Genomic DNA, 21,912 nt, shown 5'->3' with positions numbered 1-21,912 from the left:
GTTCATTCTTGAGAAAACATTTGCACAGGTTTGACACAGCTTTTTATACGTGTGTAAATTTATTTCTTTTCGGCACAAGCCGACTCAAATGACAAAAAAAAAAGAAGATTTACAGTCTGCCAAATAAAACCAAAGCAAACACTGAAAAAGCAGAACACATAGGATCAGATTTCTGAGCACAGATCCATCATCCTTTCAATAAAATCTTCAAATCATTTCCATTTCCAGAAATTGAATTTTCAGTATGGAGGAATCAGTTTGGGATGCGTATATATATATATATATATTACAGAATACTCTTTAAAGCAAGACACGAGCTGGAGCTGAAGCTCTCTCTTCCTTCAGGTTTCATTTCATCAATTAATTAATTCATTTATTTATTTTCTCCCCTTCAGACGTTCATGGTCAGCAACAAAAACTGTAGAAAGATTGAATAAAAGCATTTATTAAACAGAGAAAATAGAAACATGTTAGGGAAATTTTTAATCTATCAAAAAACGTGTCATGTTTTAGTTCATATTTATTTATAAAACTAATATTAATTTGCCACCTACTTGTTGGAAGTTCAGGCTCACTTCTCCTCTTTGTTTGGTGTCCAAGGCTTGGAAAATTCCTATAAAATACAGAAAACAAATTAATGTAGTAATTTCCCAATACATTTGGATTCAAGCTGATGACCAATTAGCCACATGAGTATTAGTGGAGATATAATTAATTAATTAAGTCCTGCTAAATCTCAGTGTTTTATTGTCATGTTCTAGGAATTTCGACTCTTTTCGGTGAATCATATCATTTGACTCAGCTCACTGAAAAGAACCGACTCTTCGAACTTTTAAACGGTTCGTTGCTGTTGTTTCAGAAAAGTGCACGATATTCTGCGCTGTGATTTTTGATATACTAAAAACTAACTCTGCTTTTTAATAAACATTCATTTGTACAGCGTTTTATAAAATACAGACAGACTCGGATTCTAAGATGATGTTGACTCAGAGTCGAATACAGGTTTTACGCTATCGAAGAGTTTAGACATTTAAAAATTGTTTCCCTGTAAGAAGTTTAATTATATTATACAGCAATGCTTGCGACAAAACGAGAGGAAAATGCGGAAAACGAAACATATTTCACGTATGTAAGAACCTACAAGAACCGAGTTTAAAGAATCGACTCGTTAGTAAACGACACACCGCTCCTGCTTCGGCGGAATCAAGTTACATTCTGTAAATAAAAGTTCGGCAACAAAACGTGGTGATTTATATAACGCTAGTCAACATTATATAATTTAACTAATGTGTTAAATGCAAGTAAATCCATATCCACTAACAATCCTTCACCTGTCTCATAGTTAGGTACTGTTAACTAGCATTAACCGAAACTCATCGTCATGGGAGCACCGTTGCTAGGCAACAGAGGAAACGACCCTAATGGCTATGGCACATATGTTATATCTTTAATACATTATATTATTATATTTAATACATTTAATAATATTATAGCTTTTAAAGCTATAATGACAGTGAAAACACGATATAACTGTCAGGAACATCAACATTTCCCTCAGATGTTTTGGAAAACTGATAAAAGACTCCATTTGACAAAAAAAAAAATACCCTGGAGTTGCACATTAGCATCAATAAATTAGGAAGCAAGTGGGATATATTAGGAAGAAAGTGAAGTTGATGTGTTAGAAGCAGGAAAAATGGACAAGCGTAAGGATTTGAGCGAGTTTGACCAAGGGCCAAATTGACAATATGAGGCAACACAATATGAGGCAGGTGGTCATAATGTTATGCCTGATTGGTGTATGTACCCTTAGAACACTCTACATTGTGGTGAGAGCCGATACATTTTCAGTTCAGTTTACAGGGATATTAATTCCTCATTATTTTGAGTTTCAGGTTACTCACGGAACATGTTCTCCAGGCGGACGATGCAGGTGAGGTAATCGTCGAAGTCGATGTCAAATCTATCATCCGCAAACCTCAGCGCTATCAGCTGAAGTAGCTGATTATTCAGTTGCATACCTTTAAAAAATGAAGATGAGATTTAGTATAAGAGCTTTGAGTTAAACACTGACTGATATCGTGTTTCTGTAGCGTTTCAGAAACCACATCAATTTGGCTGTGATTTACTGGAAATAATAATGGAATAATAATGGAAATAATATTTTACTGAAATACCTATATAATAACTATTATTATTATTATAAGTGGTGTTTTAAGTTGGTGATTAGCTTCCCACAGACTGCGTGCTCACCTGCTGCTTTGAGAGCAGACCGTAGCTCGTAGGAGGACATGCGTCCACTCCGGTCAGTATCAAAGGACAGGAACAACATCTGCAAAGCAGGTGGCAGAGGTTTGACAAAACATGAAGCTTTTATCCGGACAATAAACTACATCAATGTGTCTGTAATATTAAATTAATTAAATGCTTGCAAACAGTAAAATAGTGTTATAAAAGTATTATAAAAATGCTTAAGAGGTTTTTTGAAGATCTAGTGGCCCTTGATGAACTGCACCCAAATAATGCTTAATAGCTGTATATATGAGTTATTAATTACTTTCAGATATTAGCATGAAATTAACCAGATACAGCTACAATTAGCAACAATATGTCACCATATATCATTTGAGCATACTGCACTGGGTGATGTTATTCCCCTAGATAACTTTTAACCTTTTAACTTAACATAGGCCATTTCTACATAGCCTCTCGTTAAAGCATTTCACCATTAGACATTACATAAATGGATAGAAATTAGCTTCTTCTGCTGGTAGCAAGAAAAAAAATTATGATTCTCACCATCCATTTCTTCATCTTTTCCCAGAAGACCTTAAACTCCTGAAACTCGATCATTCCCGAGCCGTCCACCTTTCCTTCTGGTTAAGGAAAAATCTTAACTCTTTATAAGTTAGCAGAGCCAGTGGCTCTGTTTCATTGTGCAGGAAAGAAGCAGAGGTGTTTGTAACGAAACAACCAACACAATCAACAACAATCTGACACCATTACATAAGAGGATACATCCATCAGGTTGATGATACTGTGGCAGGTAGGCAGACTCACGCCATCAAATTTAATCTCTTTCCCTGTCAGAAATCAAAACACATGAGTCCAGGGCATTTATCAGAGTATAAATCATGTCAGGTTGTGTTGTGTTTAATAAAAACACACTCACTCCTGCCCAGAACTCCGTTTAGGACGTCCTTCAGCTCGTGAGCGCTGATGGCCTGATCCTGCAAGCAGACAGCAAGAACATCAGTCATTTGGCATTTATATTCCATATTAATAACTTGATTCAAGACAAATCAATAAATGAGAACAGATAAGACCATTAAGACAAAAGTAATGGCACCCCTTCAAAAGAAAAAGAGTCAGATGGGCCTCAATGGCCGAGCTGCATTACTGCATTACGTCACTGTTCAGTCATCTTTTTGTTACCTTCACCTCCTTATACTGAGTTTTTGCACTTGATTGGGTTTTATCAAATTTGTTCAAATCTGGCTAGACATTTTTTCCTTCGGCTTGGATTACAAACAACCGTTTTACACACAACTTTACTAAAAGATCATTAAACAAGTCCCAACGTGTTTGAGAAGACTTCATATTAAGCAACTGATTAGCATACTATTTAGACTTAAAGTGAAAAAAAAGGACACCTTTGCCTCTAGTTAGCCATCTTACCGAGCCAGCAATCTGTTCAAACAGCTTCCTCAGGCCTTTTTCTTCATCCGTCTCCTCCGCAGGCTGAGTCGGCTCTGGTGGCTACGCATGAAAAAGGCAACTTTTATTCCAACATTTAATGTAAATGAACTTTTTCGGTGAAAATGTATGCCAGACGGAGTACAGATAAATGCAGAAGGTGTATAAATAGAGCAGGAATTCTCAACTTTTTTTAGTCTAAACTGTCAACTATCACACTCAGACCTGCTTTTAGGGAGATCATGAAGGTCTGTTGTGTAACTAAGGAAATAAAAAAAGAAAGAAAAGTCTATGGTTTAAAAAAACCTCACTCACATCAGGCAGGTCAGCTCCGATAGTGTTCCCCATCTCCCTGTTCACACACAGAGCATTTGTTTTACATTTCAACTTAAAGTTTAGTCCATATGATTTGAGTAGCGTAGTTAGTAAAGTAAGTATGTGGCCTTGGGGTACATACAGTGCTCCGGCTTTGGTCTCAGAGAAGATGCGCACTAGGAAGTCCGCCTCCTTGTGGGGCTGGAAGGTGGTGGGCACCAGCAGGTAATTGCCTGGAGGGAGGGCAAAACGCTCAGACACCTCACGTGTGTTGATGTAGGTGCGGCTGCGTGCTTTCGAACCGTTGAAGCGGAAGAAATCCTTGTCTATGTGGTCCTCGTTATTAGGGCTCTGAAGGGAAAACAAACATAAAGACTCAGAATTCCGCATGTTAGTTGTTTATCCGTTGTGCAGCAACGTAACCCTTACACATTCTGACCTGATAGAGGGCAAACCCGATGGTCTCCAGGTCGAGTCCTTCCTTGCGCAGTTTGCGTCGATTCTTCTGCATGAGAGCCACGATGACACTGCACTGATTATCTGCGTCCGCATCCTCTAGCTTCAGCTTGAACTGAGGGTTCGTCCAGAAGGTGTCTGAGTTGAAAACGGACATGTGAAGTTAATCAGGTGTTTAAGAAAACTTTCTGCCTAAGGAAACAACAGTACCATGTCTTTCTCTAAAGGGGGGCTATGGGGTGGATAGGATGGAGAGTGTGGGGTTGAATGGAGAGAGTTGGACTCCTGGTCTGGAGGAAGTTCAACAACATGACTGATCTGTCATGAGCTCCCAATCCTTTCTGACAGAATAAATACCGGAGAACTTTGCTCTTACCAACGAAGTTCCTGCAGCCTCCGGCGGTGGAGCCCCGAACCCAGCTGCCTTCCAGCACGTTCACATCCCATTTCTTCTTGGTGTCATCTGTCAGGGAGTCCGGAGTCAGGTTACACAGTTCCACCCTGTCATAGTTTGCCTTGAAGTCCTCAAACTCCATCCTGCAATGCAACAACTGGTGTATTCAATTCTGATGTACACAATAAGGGACTCCATTTAATCATACCCTGTTTGATAAGCGCATGCCCATGAAGAAAATTAAGGAGTCAGTCATGGAAGCTTGTCAGTGTCTGGATTAAGCCACCACTTTCCCCAGTACCCTTATTGATAGCTGAGAACCCTTAACTATACCAAAAACTCATTAGAGAATGAATAAATATGGGTAGCTTGAACATTATTTAGTTTCATATGGAATGTTTTAGTTACGAAGCAGGGTTATCACAGTGCAAATCATTTGTACCAAAGAATCAGAGCAAAGCTCATACCAGAACTCTCCATCATCTGTGGCTCTGTCGAGCAGTCTGATCTTATCGGATTTATCGACAACACTCCACTCTCTGGAACTGCAAGGAAAGAGGAACGCATCGCAAAATTAATACTGATTTACAATTCATTTCAAATAGGATACTTATACCTCCAGGTCCACATCTTCCTACAGCACGCTAAAGCAATGCAAACTGATCAGCCAAGACAAGATGGTGTCAATAATGTAGCTCTAAAGTAATAGGCATTGTTTGCTTCTATAATATTTTTTCTGGAGCTATACAGTTTTACCACCATTGTAATTTCAGTGTTATTCCACCTTCAGACATTAGGAGGCTGAGCTTAATAGGTGGAATATACCACCCTGCACTGATGAATAAATTCAAGATGGCCGACATTGGCCGACATGGCCGCCTCCATAGTGTTTCACTATTCTGCTGTGTCCCAAACCACATCAGCAAATTTGTGAGATATCACTGAAGAGATGAGGCAGAAGATTAAAAAAGGACTGATGTCTTGGGGTTTGATGTCTATTATTTGTTAGCTTGATTAACTCCAGCACAAGACAACAAAGCAAACATAAGACACCAAGTATTGGTTGTCTTGGTTGATCGATAATTGTCAAAAACATATACTGTTACAAAAAAGTGACTTAACATTTATAGATTTGTCTTTAGATTTTATGGTGAAATCTTGATTAGGAGGGACGTACTTATCACTCCAGGGACCGTTCCATTCCACCTGACCCCAGGGGTTTCGGACACGGATCAGTCGCACTTTCCCCCCTCTGTAGTTCACCTGAAGAAGAAGAACAACAACATAGAGAGGGATTGGAAAAAGATTCAGAGCCCACAGGTTCCATTCAGAGGCCAATTCATTTCAATTGAGTTGAAAGCACAGAATAACAGCTTTCTCAGCTTTGGAATGAGAGTGTAGTTACCTCTTCCAGGCCGGTGATGGAGTAGGCATGACCTTTGACCAGGCCTGTGGTGGTCTGAGCTTCTGATTCAGCTGAGCTGGTGATCTAGAGAGGAAGTGACAGAGAGAAAACGAATGTGTGTTATCACTATAAGTTCGTATTTGCAAAGTTTATTCTGGAATATTGGCTTCAGCTCCACTCAAAGATCTGGCATCTCTTTTGTTCTTCACCTGAACCCTACAAAGAAGTTAAGTCCTTATCAGGGACTCAATTAGATCCCATTTAGGAAGCAAAGAACCCTGGACCATCCAATGAACCGTGGTTTTACTGCTTCATGTAAGAACAACAGACTATTTCTCTTCCAGTATTTCTAACTAGTACCCTATTCATGATGAACCCAAACTAGAACAAGCAGCAGATTAGAATGTTCACTCCTCATTCTTACGTCTATGGAGCAGCCCATCATGGAGCCTCTGTCCAGCGCCTTCTTCAGGATGGTGAAAAGGTCTGCGGGAGCTTTCTTGGTCTCGTACAATTCTCCGACTCCACCAGTGAAGTCCTCCATGGCCTCCAGGGTGCTGCCTCCCTTCAGAGCCTCGTAGCTGCCGTTCAGTCTGAGGCACAGACACAGACGTGGTGTGGAATAAGCTACAGCTCAGAACAACAGCCTTTAAGAATACTTTTAAAGAGACATGTGATAATTATCTAGTGAGGTTCACATTATTGTTGTGGCCACAATCTTTTGTGTCTAATTTGGGCGGGGCTATTCATGGCTACTGTATATAAACTCTTGTGTATGTGACCTCTGCATTTACATAACTGTGTGAGCACAAAAGGGAATCTACTGAGGAGGTAAAAATTAATTACAAAGCTAAGCTAGTGTAATTGGTGAAAGTTAAATGATAAGTGGGAAACAAACTGGCAAACATAAACAAAACTAGCTAATGAAGTAGCTAGTGATAGAAAGCTAAACTGGTGATTTCTACCCAAGTAAAACAAAACTAATCTAGTATGTGAAAGATAACGTAGCAAAGAAAGTAGGCTTGCAATCAGAAAATAGCTTAGGGAGAGAAAGCTAACCATGTGAGTTCAGCTTAGTGATAAAAGCCAGCCTTTACTTAGCTAGCAAACTAGGATAGAAACCTAGCAAGAGTAAAATAACCTTTAAATAAAAGAGCCAACTAGCAAGTCAAAACAAGCCTTGGTGTATGTTACCCCAGTGAAAAAAGCTAATCTAGTAAATTAATGCAGACTAGCAAGTGAAAGATAACTTAGCAAAGCAAGCAAATTAAAGTCCAGTGAAAAACAAGCTAATGAATGAAAGCTAATGGAGTAAGTGTTTACTAAAAAATAAAAAAAAAATAAGCTCATGAGAGAAATCTAACCAAAAGAGTGATACGCTAGTGAGTGAAAGCTAATGAAAGCAGCTAGCCATAGGTCGTACTTGGCATAGGCCTTCTCCATCAGTGCGCTCCAGAACTCATTGTTGTCAGCTGAATGGAGGAACACCAGCTTGTTCCTCACACACGGGAGCCTGTCGTCTACAACCACATCCAGCCATCGGTTATGCTGCCAGAACTATAACACACACACACACACAAATTTCAGTTCATTCATTTATTCAGTTATTAAACTAAACACAACATCAAATCCTGGGGCTGCTGAGATTCACCTGGAAGTGAAAGATGCCAGCATAGCCGCGATCAAAACTCTGGTCAGGTGGTACAACCCTCGTCAGGATCTCCTTGTGCAGTGTCAGTGAAGCGATGGCTGCTAACAACCAGCAGTCTCCTACACACAACACACACACACACACACACACAGTACTGGGTCAGTATCTTTTTTTTGTCTGTCAGATCCCAGGACTGATGTTATACTGCTTTTTTTTAAAGTGGGACAGTGGCGGCTCAAGTGGTTAAGGCTCTGGGTTACTGGCCAGAGGATTGGGGTTCAAGTCCCCACACCACTGTTGGGCTAATGAGCAAGGCCCTTAATTCTCTCTCTGCTCTAGAGGGTGTGGTATCATATCTGACTCTAACTTCCTTAGCTGGGATATGTGCAAAAAAGAATTCTGCTGTAATGTATGTGTGATAAAGGCTTTCATGCCCTCAGTTCTTCTTCTATTGGTAGACCACATCCTTGAGTAATGCTTGTGCTAGTTTTTCCATAAAGGAATAAATGGTGCATGGTGAGATACTGAAAAGTTCTTCATGATGATGTTGGTTCCACAGTCTATTTCAGTGAGCAGATGATGTCACTACTGATGATAACACACTTTTGCATTTTTATTTCTAAACAATTTTTCCAATTATATTCCATTTTATCCAAATATATTGGTCCTTTTTCCAGTATTATGGTCTGTTTTGTACAAATCGATGACATACATGTCTAATCCCCATTCAGTCCATTTCAGTTCCAGGTTATAACACACCAAAATGTGTGGATGTCTTAATGAAGGTTTGAGTAATTAAGTTACATAAGCCTTATAACATTTATATATGCAGTGCTCAATGCTCACCCAGCTGTCCTTGACATATGTCTGTCCTGTCCGCTCCTCCAACAATGAACTTGGGATCTTGGCAGATTTCCTACATGAGAGAGAGAGAGAGAGACAGAGAGAGAGACAGAGAGGAGAGAAAGGGAGACAGAGAGAGAGAGAGACAGACAGAGAGCGAGAGAGAGACAGAGAGATAGTGAGAGAGAGACAGAGAGAGACAAAGAGAGAGACAGATGGGGGGGTCATTAAGAAGGAAATAAATGCATGGCATTGATGTGACACACTGGAATGCTGTTAAAGCGCATTTCTGTGAGGAGGGATGGGAGGAAACCTGCTCTGTTTCTGAAAGGTGTGGCACATTTTTAGTGCTGTGATCAAGCAGTAATCTAGTAAAAAAAAACCCACAGACTGTACTCCTCTCACTCTCTTATACACACACACACACCTCTACAGACAGGTGAACGCCTATGTAAAAAATGTGGTTCCACAATCGTGAGCATATGAAATTGTCCAAAAACCAGCTAGAGGAAAATGTGTGTGTGTGTGTGTGTGTGCATGTTTTGACACCAAATGCCTCTAAAACATTTTGAATATATGACAGTTTTTGGCTGGTCCCCTTTTGCCTGATTCCCACAAGAAAGAAATCTGCTTTTAGAGACCTGCAGCTTTTATTAAAATAATAACAATAATAAAAGATTTTTTAAAATTATTCTTTTTAACTTCTGAAATTAAGATTAATGTTAGATTTCGGTTTAGCAAAGCATTCATTCGCTGCATTAACTGATATGTTAATTCAAGGTCCTCATAAACAGGTCCTCACAAGTACAGTAAGACAAACGTGTGTGTGTGTGTGTGTTCAAATTCAAAGAAATAAACCCTTTAATAAGCGTTTAATGACAAAACCGATCGTCGCTGTTAACAGGAATAATCATTATATCGTTCGTTAGCATTAATAATTAAAACATGCCCAAGCACGCTGACGAAGAACTTCACCCGAAAAGGTAAACAATCCCAGAATAGCTGCCTCAAACATTGACTCTGAAGTCTTGCAAGCATTCTTTTTCTGCCATGCTAGCATAACGGGAATTCCTTTAAATAAGCATTCCTTTATTTATTTCTACCAACACTGCACGGGATCCGAGAAATGATTTTGGAAAACACATTACTGAGTAGTGTTTGTCGTGTTCGCCACGCCCGCTGTGTGTATCCTCGTGACTCGGCTAGTCGTCAGTTCACACTTCAGTGTGATAAGATTTTAAAGGGTGATGAAGGAACTTTTTTTAAAATAAACAACTCAAAATATACACAAGATAAAAAAAATGCTACATATTTTTTTCGGAGTGATCGAATGAACCAGAAAAACTCGTCGTAGTGAGAGGAGGAGGAGGAGGAGCCAAAAGAGGAATGTACATGGTTTATTCACTACAATCCTGAGTGTCATAATAATCATGCAAAGATGTCTATATATTAAAGGAATATTCCACTTTTTATGGGATCTGTAACATTAGGGATTACGTCAGAGGAGAATTTCAACACAAAGAGAAACGTTTACATAAAACTTAATGACAATGCAAGTCTAGGGGCAGATGTCTGTATTTTCTCACTGCAAGGAAATGTGTTGAAATTCCACTCTGTGATAATCACACAGTAGTTAGACTTGCATTATAATTAAGTTTAATGGTGGTTCAAGTGGTTAAGGCTATGGGTTATTGATCAGAAGATCGGGGTTCAAGCTCCACTGCTGGGGAATTGAGCAAGACCCTTAACCCTCTCTGCTCCAGGGGGGCTGTATCCTAGCTGCCCCTGCACTCCAACTTCCTCAGCTGGGATATGTGAAGTAAAGAATTCCGCTGTAATGTATGTGTGGCGATAATAAAGGGCTTCATGTTCCCTCAGTTCTTCAGATGAACCAGAGAGGTCAAAGATGTACATTTACAATAATGGCAATTGACAGAAGTCCTTATCCAGATAGATCAGAATGATAGAGATTGGCTTGGTAGACTTTGAAGTATTCCTTTAAACCATGTTAATATTCTCAGTTATACATCTGCTCTGGGGTAGTGAATCATAACTGACCCTGTACTCCTAACAAGCTGTAAGGTATCTGATAAATGAAGGCATCTTCTATGATGTCCACCCATGTTTAAGATTGTTGAAGCCAATTAAGCAAGATGATACGTTTGGTGAGTTGATTCAATTTACACAGTTGATCTCTGGTTCAATCAAATGAGCTTGATTTGCTGCCTCTCCGGAGTTTTGTATGTTCTTCCTGTGTCAGGATGGGTTTCCACAAGGGTTCTCTCAAAAACCTGTTTGTAGTAGTAGTAGTGATTGTCTGAAGCCCCAAGGTGTGACTGAGTCTGTGAATGCGGTGTCCTGCAATGAACAGGTGTCCAGTTCAAGGTGTGTCCTCCCCTCACTCTTAGCATTCTGTGGAACCACCATGACCCCAAGGATGCTGACTGAGATTTACACAACTGTTCATCTTCCATGTCTTTTAGTGTCTTTTAGTAATGATCACATCATAATTATGCGCTACAGCAAGGTGGTTAAAACAGCTATTCCAACTATTCCCTTGAAGTAGACATTTAGCTTCTCAGCATGCTGATGCTACAGCGTTCCAACATTAAGGTGTCCACCCTAATGTCCAGAGAATGCGAGTCTGAATGCTGATGATGCCAAAGTCTTTTGTAGCCGGGAGCCAAAGGAGGACTCTCCTGTTTTCTGGGTGGGTGGGGCATTCTCTGACTCCCCATCAATCACAGTAATACCAGGCAGTCATATTTATTAGGAATGGGGTAGCTTAGTGTTTAAGGTGTTGGACTACTGCTCAGAAGGTTGTGAGTCCCGGGTCCACCAAGCTGTCTCTGCATTTTCCAACATGTGTGTTGCGCTGTCCTGTGTGAGGATCAGTTGGTAAAGATGTTGATGGCTAGGCTTCACAAGTCTTAGAGGACGAATGTGTTTGCCTTCAGTTGGTAGCTGTTGTATGACAGGAGATAGCTGACTGGTGGGTGGGATGTGGCCAGTAAACAAATTAAGTTGGGAAAATGGAGTCGCCGGTCTTGTCCATTTACATTTTGAGTTACTTGAGTTTGGGAGAAAACCCATTCAAATCAAGTAATCAGTCAAACTCTAAAAACTAAATGGTAAATATATTGATTTTGATAATGATGGTGTTAGCAATAAGGGTCATCATCCCTTAATCGGATGGATCCTGATTAGTTGGTAAAAGGTTAGTCTGTTGATTAAATCAGGTTTTCTCACTTATCAAAGAAGGTTGCAGATAATTTTGAGCTTTTAAGGAAGAAATGTCCCTTGCATCAAAGAAGCTTTGGATGATTCAGGATCTATAGACTTGGGTCTCGTTTAGGCTAAAGCTTGCTAAAGCTTATTTTCAAGGACCAGGATATCCAGGTTTAGCTGGATGATAGTACTGCTGATTGGATGGATGGAAGCTCAAATCCCATGACCACCAAACTGCCACTGCTGCACCCTGGAGCAAGGCCATTAACCCTTAGCTGCTAAGTTATATGCATGAGATAAATGTAAGTTGCTAGGGATAAGGATGTCTGCCAAATGCCATGAATGTAAGAAAAGATGTCACTTTTTTTCCTAGCTCAAACCCTTCACACTAGAACCAGCTTGCATTTGTCTGAAAAATGTCTCAAATCCATCACACGTTTTAGCCATTTGCGTTTGAATGTGTGTGAAAATGATCCATTTAAAATGATCCCCTTGTAGGAGTCTGATAAGTGCAAGTCTACAAAGTGTTTACAGGCAATTTTACTCAACAAATCCATTTGTAGATGTGTAACTGAACTCTTTGCTGCTCTTGACAACTGATGAACTAAACACAACTCTTGATCTCGATCACTCAGATTCTTGTTGTCTACGGTGTGGTTCGGTACCTACCCCGGGTCTCTTCCATTCGAAGTTGACAGGGACGCTCTCGCTGAAGAAGAGAGTCGAGTCTACGGCTGGGAAATCAGGATCCTCGAAGAGCTTCTTCCTCTGTAGGCACTCCTGCCTCAGCTGCTCGTAGGTCTTTCCGTCAGACTGCGTGGGCTCGGCTTGGATCTTGTTGCCCGAGCTGCTGAATAAAGTGGAAGCAGAAGGCATCCTCACACCTGCTGCAGGATACACACTGGAGTGAAGAAAAGACGAAACAAGGGCCTGACGATGCAGAATACGACTGACACAAGCTCACTGTGCCTGAGCTGACTGACGCCCAGCTGTTTGTGTGTTTGTGTGTGTGTGTGTGGACAGGCTAGGCAGGTTGTTCAAACTTCTAGAAAAGAAACTGGTTTGACGTCCCGAACGAAAGTCACCACGCCCGCGGACACTCCCGCTGTGTGAGGCGTGAGAGCTACTACGAGATGTGGAATGCTGTAAAGTTGGAAAAACCTCAATCACCAGGAGGAAACTGCAAATATATGGATTACTAAAAACTCAGTTATTGCTTATAGTCATGTTGAGTTATAGACCTTCATGAGCAGGTATATGATCAGCTGAGAGAGAGCGCTAAAGGCAGTGTAATGTACATGGATGCATTGATTTAACACAGACTATGTGTACAAGTGTGTATCACACCAGAAACACCAGATCAGTATCTGATGGGATTCGGCAGCTGGCTGACCGGTTCCAGTTTTGATGAGCAAAGACAAATTTTTGAGTCTCACATTTCTTTAGTTGAGGCCAGTTGGGAACTGGAGTGACTTTGCTAAGGTCGAAGAACTTTCAGAGCCAGAATTCATGCTATTACTGCTGGAATTTTTATTACTGGGCTTCCTGTTCCCCTAACCACACCCCTGACCACCCCCAACACTAGGTGTTTTCTTCTGTTTCCTAGATAGATAGATACATTATTGATCGCAATGGGAAATTTCCAAAAAAAGGTACAGGAGAAGAGCTGAGACTTCTGGCACCTTGCTTGCTCTATTCCCTAAATCCACATGTGGAGATGCTGGGGTTTGAACCCAGGACCTCATACATGCGAAGCATGCGCTCTACCACTGAGCTACATCCCCCACGCACAATCCTGGGGCACACTGTAGCCATGTCCACCTCAGGTTTAACTCAAAATACAGCTACAGACTATTGTAGCACTAAACAGACACTCATAGTGACATTTATATCTTTTATATTCATACACATGTTCGAATGACATAACATTTGTTTTTAAATCGCAGGGACGGTCTGTAAATACACATTTACATTAATAGGTGATCTTTGATTGATACTTAATGTAAGTGCTCTTACATTTTTGAACAGAAAAAAAGTTCTAGCCTAAATACTGTTGTGCTGGAAAAAAAAAAAAAATAGCCCCATGCTATGTACACACAGTAACCATGACAATGCTATGCTGACGTTGTTACGGTCCTGGCTAGTTTCTGCAAACTACTTAGCCTAGGTTTCTATCTAGACGGTGGTGGTAGCTCATTTGGTTAAGGCTCTGGGTTGTTCATCAGAAGATTGGGGTTTGAGCCTGAGTGCTGCCAAGCTGCCACTGTTGGGCCCTTAAGTAAGGTCCCCAATCTAACCCTCCTCTAGGGGTGCTACATCATGGCTGACCCTGTGCTCTGACCTCCAAAGGATGGGATATGCAACGAAAGAATTTTTACCGTGTAGTAATGTATATGTGATAGATAAAGACAACTTAACTTAAAAGACTTGATTATTGTCAGTCATTCAGATGGTGATGAGGACATTGTTTGACTTCACCGTAGCTTTGAGACAAGAGTTCGAGCTGCTTGTGTGATTTGAGCGCAGACAGCCACAGCGGAAATGCAATAACGCTCACAGACCTGTAACAACCACCTGACTTCAAAACGCACTAAAGACTCCCTGTACTGCCATACAGTGTATCTCTGCAATGCATTCAAGCTGCAGTATGCATTTTTCCGGCCCGGAAATTAAGGGTTGGAAACCATGTATGTTGTGACTGATCTCATCAGCTACATCTGTAGGGTGAAGGGTGGTGATGTTTAGTATTAGTGTATTAGTATTGGGGTGATGGAGTAGTTTAGTGGTTAAGGGGCTGGATTATTGATCTAGAAGGTTGTGCGTTTGAACCCCAGGTCCACTGGGCTGCCACTGCTGGGCCCCTGAGCAAGGCCCTCAACCCTTGATTGATCATTTGCACAAGAAAATGTAAGGGTGTCTGGCAAATGCTGTAAATATAAAGGGATAAATTTAAACATAAGTCTAATATTAAATCATGTATTTCTTCTATTCTGTAAAGCTGCTTTGAGACAATTGTTAAAAGCGCTATACTAACTAAAATTGAATAAAAACTGGATTGAAATGAATAAACGTATCGTAACTGGATCCTGATTAGCACGGCTAGTCATACTGGTACACAGGGTCAGCTAGGTGCGCTAGAAACCTGGAGTGTTTCTAAAAAATAGACGACAGCTACAATGCTCAATACACAATCTGTACAGATTATGAGACGGACCGGACGTATGAAAAAGTATAAAGTTTAATAGATGGAGACGTGTACAGTGAGAGCCTCGGACACACACACACACACACAGAAAGAAAAAAACAATCCACCCAGAGAAATCCTCATCTTTTACAGCAGAGAAGTGATACTGATGATACAGTCTTCATCAGTCTCACAGCTACACGTCAGACACGTTTTTCCTCTTTAAAGCCTCTTCTCCCCGCCCTCCTCACTACCGCCGACACGCTGCCAAGAATGTATAACACGCATCGCCCCATTGTGCGCTCGCCTGGCATTTCACTCACCCGCATGCCTTCTATAATCCCGGCGCATTCATAAACAGCTGACGGAAATCACGTCATCAGGATAGGGCTGATTATTTAAAGGGAGAGATAAAGACACACTCATTTCTTATTTGAGTGAAACGTACAGTAATAAAGCTACTCTTAACTCTTATTATTCCATACACACCATACTTCTATTTATTAGTAGTCATCAGTCAGGTGGGATTTTACTCAGCTCTGTTCTGTTGGGTTAATAAGGATCCCGATGGTGGACATCTGTGCTTCGCAAGTTCCTTTGAATATCATGGAGTTTGCTAGATTTGGTGTTGATGAAGGGACTGAGTAATCACCACGCTCGCTGATACGGTTATATCAACGACATCAGTGTAGGAAGATGTTGCGTTTCCTCCTCCTGATATTTTCTTGGAGCACAGTTTACAGTTTTGCTTCAGTCATTAATCATGAGATACAGTACGTCTGATATGTTGCCGGTTTGTTAGTGTAATAATATACACACCGATCAGGCATAACATTATGACCACTGAGAGGTGCCGTGAATAAGACTGATGATCTCCTCATCATGGCACCTGTTAGTGGGTGGGATATATTAGGCAGCAAGTCAACATTTTGTCCTCAAAGTTGATGTTAGAAGCAGGAAAAATGGACAAGCGTAAGGATTTGAGCTTTGAGTCTGACGAAGGACCAAACTGTGATGGCTAGACCACTGGATCAGAACATCTCCAAAACTGCAGCTCTTGTGGGGTGTTCCAGGTCTGCCGTGGCCAGTGGTGAACCCGCGACAGGGTCATGGACAGCCAAAGCTCATTGATGGACATGGGGAATGAAGGCTTGCCCGAGTGATCCGATCCAACAGACGAGCTACTGTTGCTCAGATTGTAGAAGTTGTTAATGCTGGTTCAGAATACACAGTGCAGGACGTGTCAGCAAAAGGGGAACCAACACAATATTAGGCAGGTGGTCATAATGTTATACCTGGTTGTTGTATATGCTAACATTAGAATCAGTTCTTTTTAAGATTTGTGCAATATTAATATTTTATCAGGATTGGGGTGATGGCAAGCTGAAGACATTTGTTTGAATTGGAATTGCAGTTCATGTCACGTGCAGCAGAGGGCACTAATCATGATCACAAATGGCCTCTTTAGACCTTGTTCATGGTGATAGATAACCAAGTATTGGTGCATGATGGAGAAAGAAAGTAAATAAAATATGATCCAGACAATATATGAATGTTTTACCTTTAACCAGAACATCTGCAGAGTTTATTCTTCATTCTGAGACCTTACATCTCATCTATAACAAATATCTCAAATAAGGTGTTAAACAAACATGCCCTAACAGAAGAATATACAAAAAATTCCTTACAGGCAAAAACCACTAAGCCCTGCACATTGATACAAAAAAAAAAAAATTAGATATAAAAATTTTTCAGACAACAAAATGAAACAGTAAGAGACACTGAAACAGAACACACCATCTCGTGACATTCAGAGCTTTGTGTGAGAAAATGTACAAATAGCTGCTTGGTTGATAGAAACTGAAGTCTAATTAAAGGAAAAACACGGAGCCTCCATCAGACGTAGATGTAGAGGGTGTATTTAGTGCATCCGAGTGTTGAAGTAGCCGCGAGACGCGAAGCCGTTCACTGCTCGTGTTTCTCCTGCGCCGTCCCGGTGACCAGCAGCAGGTTGCAGGCGGTGAACTGGACGTTAAGGACGCTGCTCGTCTCGCCCGTGTAAAGTCCGACCAGCTCGGGGCTGGAGCCGTCCGGAGGCACCGCGCCGCCGCCGTGAGCGTTCCTAACGTCCCAGATACGCACGGAGTTATCCATAGCGGCGGAGGCGATGAGCGAACTGTCTGGGCTGAACGCCAGGCTGGTGATGGCGCCCGTGTGTCCGCGCAGCTCCTTTAGCACGCCGCCGGCCGCCAAGTCCCACAACCGCAACCGCTGATCCTCACCTGCAGACACCAGATACCTGCAGATCACAGAAGAAACACAGAGGTTAAACGAGCAAATCAGAAATGTGTTCAAGAGCAGTGATTTTTTACCTGATTTATGACCTCACAGTGCATTTGCACTAGGTCTTATTAATAAAATCATAACAAAGCCATAAACTCTATCATGTCATGAAGAGAAAGCTCTGAGTCAGCACTCTCCAGTCAGTGAATGGCTGACTGCAGGCTAAAATCAATGATCTTCATGACTCCATATCTGGACCAACCCACTTTTACTCAGAGCCAATCACATTTCAACAAAAGTTCCACTGCCCAAGTCTGGTGTCAGTAAAGGAAACGTCATTATATACTGGGTGTCTGACCTGCCGTCCGGTGAGAAGGCGAGTGCCAGTACGGGTCCTCTGTGTCCCGTCAGTAGTCGCACCGAGGAGCCGTGCTGCGTGCTCCACAGCCGGACGGTCCTGTCGGTCGATCCGGTAGCAACGTAGCTGGAGTTTGGGTGGAATCGCACGCAGTCGACGTCGGCCAGGTGTCCGGCGTAGAGCCGTAGCGGGTGAGCGCGAGCCGGAGTCCAGAGACGTGCCGTGGTGTCGCGTGACGCCGTGCAGAAGTACAGTCCGCACGGACTCACCGCTATGTCCCATACTGGGTAGGCGTGGCCTCGGTACACGGCAGTGTTGCTGAAACCTCGCAGCTCCCAGTACCTCACTGTGCAGTCCTCCGAGCACGAGAGCAATCCTGTGGAGTCTCGCAGGAACGCCGCGCCGTACACCGGGCCGCTGTGACCACGCAGGGTCTTCATCTCACTGCCCATCTCCTCCTCCTCTGTCTGAATCCGAAACAATAACAAGTGTTATGAAATTCAGGATTAATAAACACGCACTAACAAATATTTGACACCAGGAGTAAAGAAGGAATAAAGCTCTGTTCAATGACGGACGGCTGTCGCTCACCTCCTCCTCCACTAGGTCACAGGCGAGGCGTATCTTGGACACGTTTGCTCTACATGGCCTCCCCTTCAGCTTCCTGGCCCGGAGGCTCCACAGTTTGAGGGCGGAGTTGTCGAAGGCGGCAGCGAGCAGACGGCTGTCAGGTGACACCTCAGCGGCGTTCAGTAGCTGCTCCGTGTTCTCGAAGGCGTAGAAGCAGATGGTGGTGAGGGACGGAGGACCGTCGCGCACACGCTTGATGCAGTCCTGAAGTGCTTCCAGGGCAGCCTCGTTTTGAGGTAGTGACCCCGCTGTGACGTCTACAGACTCCGCCCCGTCTGTCCCGTCCATGCCCAACCAGCTGCCGGAACAGGATGTGGAGGTGGCGTTTCCTGTAGTGAGCCCCGCCCCGTAGAGCTGGTAGTCAGAGCGACGCACAGCAGAAACCTCCACCTGTGCAGCAGATTTACTTTTTATTATTATTATTATTATGATGTCATCAGACAAGTCATGATCTGAATCAGTAAGACGATAAAGACAGATGTCCAGGAGAGTCGGTGTGACCTGTAGGTGTGTGCTGAGAACTCTGCAGAGGGTGCTGTTGTCATCACTCTGGAGGTAGCGCAGCAGATACGTGTAGGCCTCATCTGTTAACTGCACCACGTACTTGTGCTCCAGCAGAGAGCAGAGTTTGGAGTTGGAGGCCACATCCTACACACACACACACACACACACACACACACACACACAAGGAGGAATACAGGGAGACTGAGTAAGCTATATTTGCAGTCTCTATAAGATGTTAATCATTTTAATGTTTTATTTTATATTAACAATAATTTTAAAACCTTGACCCTGTGTCCATGTTTGATCCTTATATCTGACTCAAGGTACAGATCACTGTTGTCATGGTAACTGATTCATTTCATAATCATGGTGACTGATATGTAGCACAAGTGATTGTAGTCTTCATTATTTTGGAAATTTGGTCTTCTTGTCATGGCAACTGCACAGGGCTGTACAGTATCTGATGTGAGAGCACCTTTCTTTTTTGTCCTTGTCCAGGTCATGGCAGCATCTAGGTCACCTGTTGTGTGAGGGACTATGGCGGTGAATGTTGTTGGAGACTGACCTGCGGCGTGACGACTCCTCGGAGATGCTCCACGATGGCCCTCTGCTCAGCGTCCTGCTGGAAGAAGGAGTGGAAGCGGCTGAAGAAGGAGTCGACGGCACCCTTCAGGCCACAGCGCGCCATGTCCAGGTGCAGGTAGAGGAAGAGAGGGAAGAGCACGACACTCACCTCCCGGCCCAACGGCACCTCCGCCTCTGAGACACACACGCAATCACACAGACACACACGTGAACTTCCAGCATTAACTCAACCATCCCCTGCTCTCTCCACTCTCTATTTAATGTATTCATGATACCTGTGTGAGAAACACTGTGGTTTAAGCCATGGTTACAGAAGCATATTGCACTGACAGAGCTTCCCATCTGTGTACTTTTGTGTCTGTGTGTGTGCGTGTTACTCACCCAGCAGAAAGCTCCGTAACCTGGAGAACTGAGTCTCATACTGTTGAGGATCTGACTGACACGGAGCTGCAGAAACCACATTCCCACAGCTGGACTCTGTCTGAACTGGAGAGAGGAGAAAAAAGAGAAACGTTCCATTCGACACGAACAAAGTTTTCTTCTTCTTTCGGCTTTTCCCTTCAGAGGTCTCCACAGCGAATCATCTCTCTCCATCTATCCCTATCTTCTGCATCCTCAACACTTGCACCCACTAACTTCATATCCTCATTTATTCCATCCATATACCTCCTCTTTGGCCTTCCTCTTTACCTCCTGCCTGGCAGCTCCATGTCCAACATTCTCCTACCAATATACTCACTCTCCCTCCTCTGGACATGTCCAAACCATCTTAATCTGTCCTCCCTAACTTTGTCCCCCAAACGTCCAACGTGAGCCGTCCCTCTGATGTACTCGTTCCTAATCCTGTCCAACCGTGTCCCTCCCAAAGAGAACCTCAACATCTTCGACTCTGCTACCTCCAGCTCTGACTCCTGTCTCTTCCTCAGTCTCTAAACCATACAGATTCTCGCTGATATTTTTCTATCAACAAGAACATAATGATGAGTATAAAAACAAGCTGATTTCAATGCACATCTTTAACATAAGGTTTGGACTACACTGAGAGAGTGCGTAGCCATTTTAGAACCTGGTTCTACTACTTATAATAACAACAAAGCAGTTACACCACTACAGTACCCATGAGGTTGGCTGCCATCTCCTCGGCAGACTGAGACAGCTTGGCCCCTTTCAGCGAGCTGTCCAGGTCAGCATACTGCCGTCTCTTCAGGTACTGCGCCACGGCGTGCTGGATCTGCTCCGTCCGGCCACGCTTCATCACCTGGAGGAAGAAAAAAAACAAAAGCTTCATTACTCATAGTGCTTATCATGCGACAGAAAAATATCAGTGAGAATCAAGGGGAAGGTGTACAGGACAGTGGTGAGACCGGCCATATGCTGTATGGATTAGAGGCAGTGTCACTGAGGAAGAGACAGGAGTCAGAGCTGGAGGTAGCAGAGCTGAAGATGTTGAGGTTCTCTTTGGGAGGGACACGGTTGGACAGGATTAGGAACGAGTCCATCAGAGGGATGGCTCATGTTGGATGTTTGAGGGACGAAGTTAGGGAGGCCAGATTAAGATGGTTTGGACATGTTCAGAGGAGGGAGAGTGACTATATTGGTAGGAGAATGTTGGACATGGAGCTGCCAGGCAGGAGGTAAAGAGGAAGGCCAAAGAGGAGGTATATGGATGGAATAAATGAGGATATGAAGCTAGTGGGTGCAAGTGTTGAGGATGCAGAAGATCCAGGATCTCTCTTCCTCATCAAGCAGGATATTTTATGTTTCCTCCAGAATACCATTTCACACAGTTTCACAAAGTGTTTTAATTCAATTCAATGAACAATTCTGACCGTTGTCCATTTTGTTCTTAGCTAAACTACAGCTCAGAGCACAGAAAGCCGGCGCCATCTAGAATATATAAAGTTTAAGGTGCTCAAAATATAGATAATTAACCTAAACAAAATCGATGGACAGAGTACATGAATGGACAATTCAAACAAAAACACCTCCATATAACAGTTGTAGCTGGTGGACCGTATCCCAATTCACTCCGCATTATACACAAACAGCACTAGGTAGTGTACGAAACCTCGTCACGTCATCCCCTAGACAGTGCGCCGATGTAGGACGCAAAGAGCTATTTGCTATACGGCCCGCTGTAGTGCGCGAGCTAGTCATTCAGCTAGGAGGCTCGCGACGTCACTTTATAAAGACGTTTCTTGAGTTGGTTTCTATTTTCAGTGAGGTTGTTTTTTAGCGACCTGCATACTCACTCTGTGCGCGTCTCCTCTCGAGTCGGAAAAGGAAAACAAATGACGGGAAACACGCAGGAATCTGAAGGTTTTCACGGCTAATTTGATGCACCAAAGAGCGGCGCCATGACTACCGACTTCACACTTCC

At 42.8% G+C, this 21,912-nt stretch overlaps 2 protein-coding genes and 1 non-coding gene across 3 annotated transcripts; all 3 read right to left on the bottom strand.

Moving 5' to 3' along the window:
* Nucleotides 1-40: 40 nt before the first annotated feature.
* On the bottom strand, nucleotides 41-13,002 carry capn9 (calpain 9). Its single transcript, XM_058380975.1, has 20 exons — nucleotides 12,658-13,002; nucleotides 8,764-8,833; nucleotides 7,918-8,036; nucleotides 7,690-7,823; nucleotides 6,691-6,859; nucleotides 6,267-6,350; nucleotides 6,039-6,124; nucleotides 5,329-5,406; nucleotides 4,844-5,004; nucleotides 4,451-4,605; nucleotides 4,154-4,362; nucleotides 4,012-4,048; nucleotides 3,679-3,759; nucleotides 3,173-3,230; nucleotides 3,019-3,083; nucleotides 2,800-2,868; nucleotides 2,254-2,332; nucleotides 1,905-2,021; nucleotides 555-613; nucleotides 41-418 (listed from the first exon to the last, which is right to left on the bottom strand). Exons 1-20 carry the CDS (start codon nucleotides 12,862-12,864, stop codon nucleotides 392-394), a joined length of 2,064 nt encoding a protein of 687 aa, XP_058236958.1. The 5' UTR covers nucleotides 12,865-13,002; the 3' UTR covers nucleotides 41-391.
* A 698-nt stretch (nucleotides 13,003-13,700) lies between these two features.
* Nucleotides 13,701-13,772, bottom strand: trnaa-cgc (transfer RNA alanine (anticodon CGC)). The gene has a single exon. It is a non-coding gene; the product is annotated as a tRNA-Ala (tRNA).
* Nucleotides 13,773-15,208: 1,436 nt separating this feature from the next.
* taf5l (TAF5-like RNA polymerase II, p300/CBP-associated factor (PCAF)-associated factor) lies at nucleotides 15,209-21,912 on the bottom strand. The gene is made up of 8 exons (XM_058379827.1): nucleotides 21,785-21,912; nucleotides 20,649-20,790; nucleotides 19,914-20,018; nucleotides 19,513-19,706; nucleotides 18,945-19,091; nucleotides 18,405-18,833; nucleotides 17,814-18,280; nucleotides 15,209-17,471 (listed from the first exon to the last, which is right to left on the bottom strand). The coding sequence occupies exons 2-8, from the start codon at nucleotides 20,785-20,787 to the stop codon at nucleotides 17,138-17,140; spliced, it is 1,815 nt and encodes a 604-aa protein (XP_058235810.1). The 5' UTR covers nucleotides 20,788-20,790; nucleotides 21,785-21,912; the 3' UTR covers nucleotides 15,209-17,137.

Source organism: Hemibagrus wyckioides, linkage group LG26 (assembly GCF_019097595.1).
Source record: "Hemibagrus wyckioides isolate EC202008001 linkage group LG26, SWU_Hwy_1.0, whole genome shotgun sequence".
NCBI lineage: Eukaryota > Metazoa > Chordata > Actinopteri > Siluriformes > Bagridae > Hemibagrus > Hemibagrus wyckioides.
The sequence above is the reverse complement of the archived record's forward strand: the minus strand, read 5'-3'. Positions and strand labels throughout refer to the sequence as shown.

What these genes read in the sequence shown, in the direction of transcription:
- capn9 (XM_058380975.1), bottom strand. Translation starts at nt 12,864, where the DNA reads ATGCCTTCTGCTTCCACTTTATTCAGCAGCTCGGGCAACAAGATCCAA. An exon ending in CATATGTCAAGGACAGCTGG is followed by an intron (nt 8,037 to 8,763) that starts GTGAGCATTGAG and finishes TGTTGTGTGTAG; the next exon opens with GAGACTGCTGGTTGTTAGCA. An exon ending in CTGGCATCTTTCACTTCCAG is followed by an intron (nt 7,824 to 7,917) that starts GTGAATCTCAGC and finishes TGTGTGTTATAG; the next exon opens with TTCTGGCAGCATAACCGATG.
- taf5l (XM_058379827.1), bottom strand. Translation starts at nt 20,787, where the DNA reads ATGAAGCGTGGCCGGACGGAGCAGATCCAGCACGCCGTGGCGCAGTAC. An exon ending in GAGGAGTCGTCACGCCGCAG is followed by an intron (nt 19,092 to 19,512) that starts GTCAGTCTCCAA and finishes GTGTGTGTGTAG; the next exon opens with GATGTGGCCTCCAACTCCAA. An exon ending in TTCTCAGCACACACCTACAG is followed by an intron (nt 18,834 to 18,944) that starts GTCACACCGACT and finishes TCTGCTGCACAG; the next exon opens with GTGGAGGTTTCTGCTGTGCG.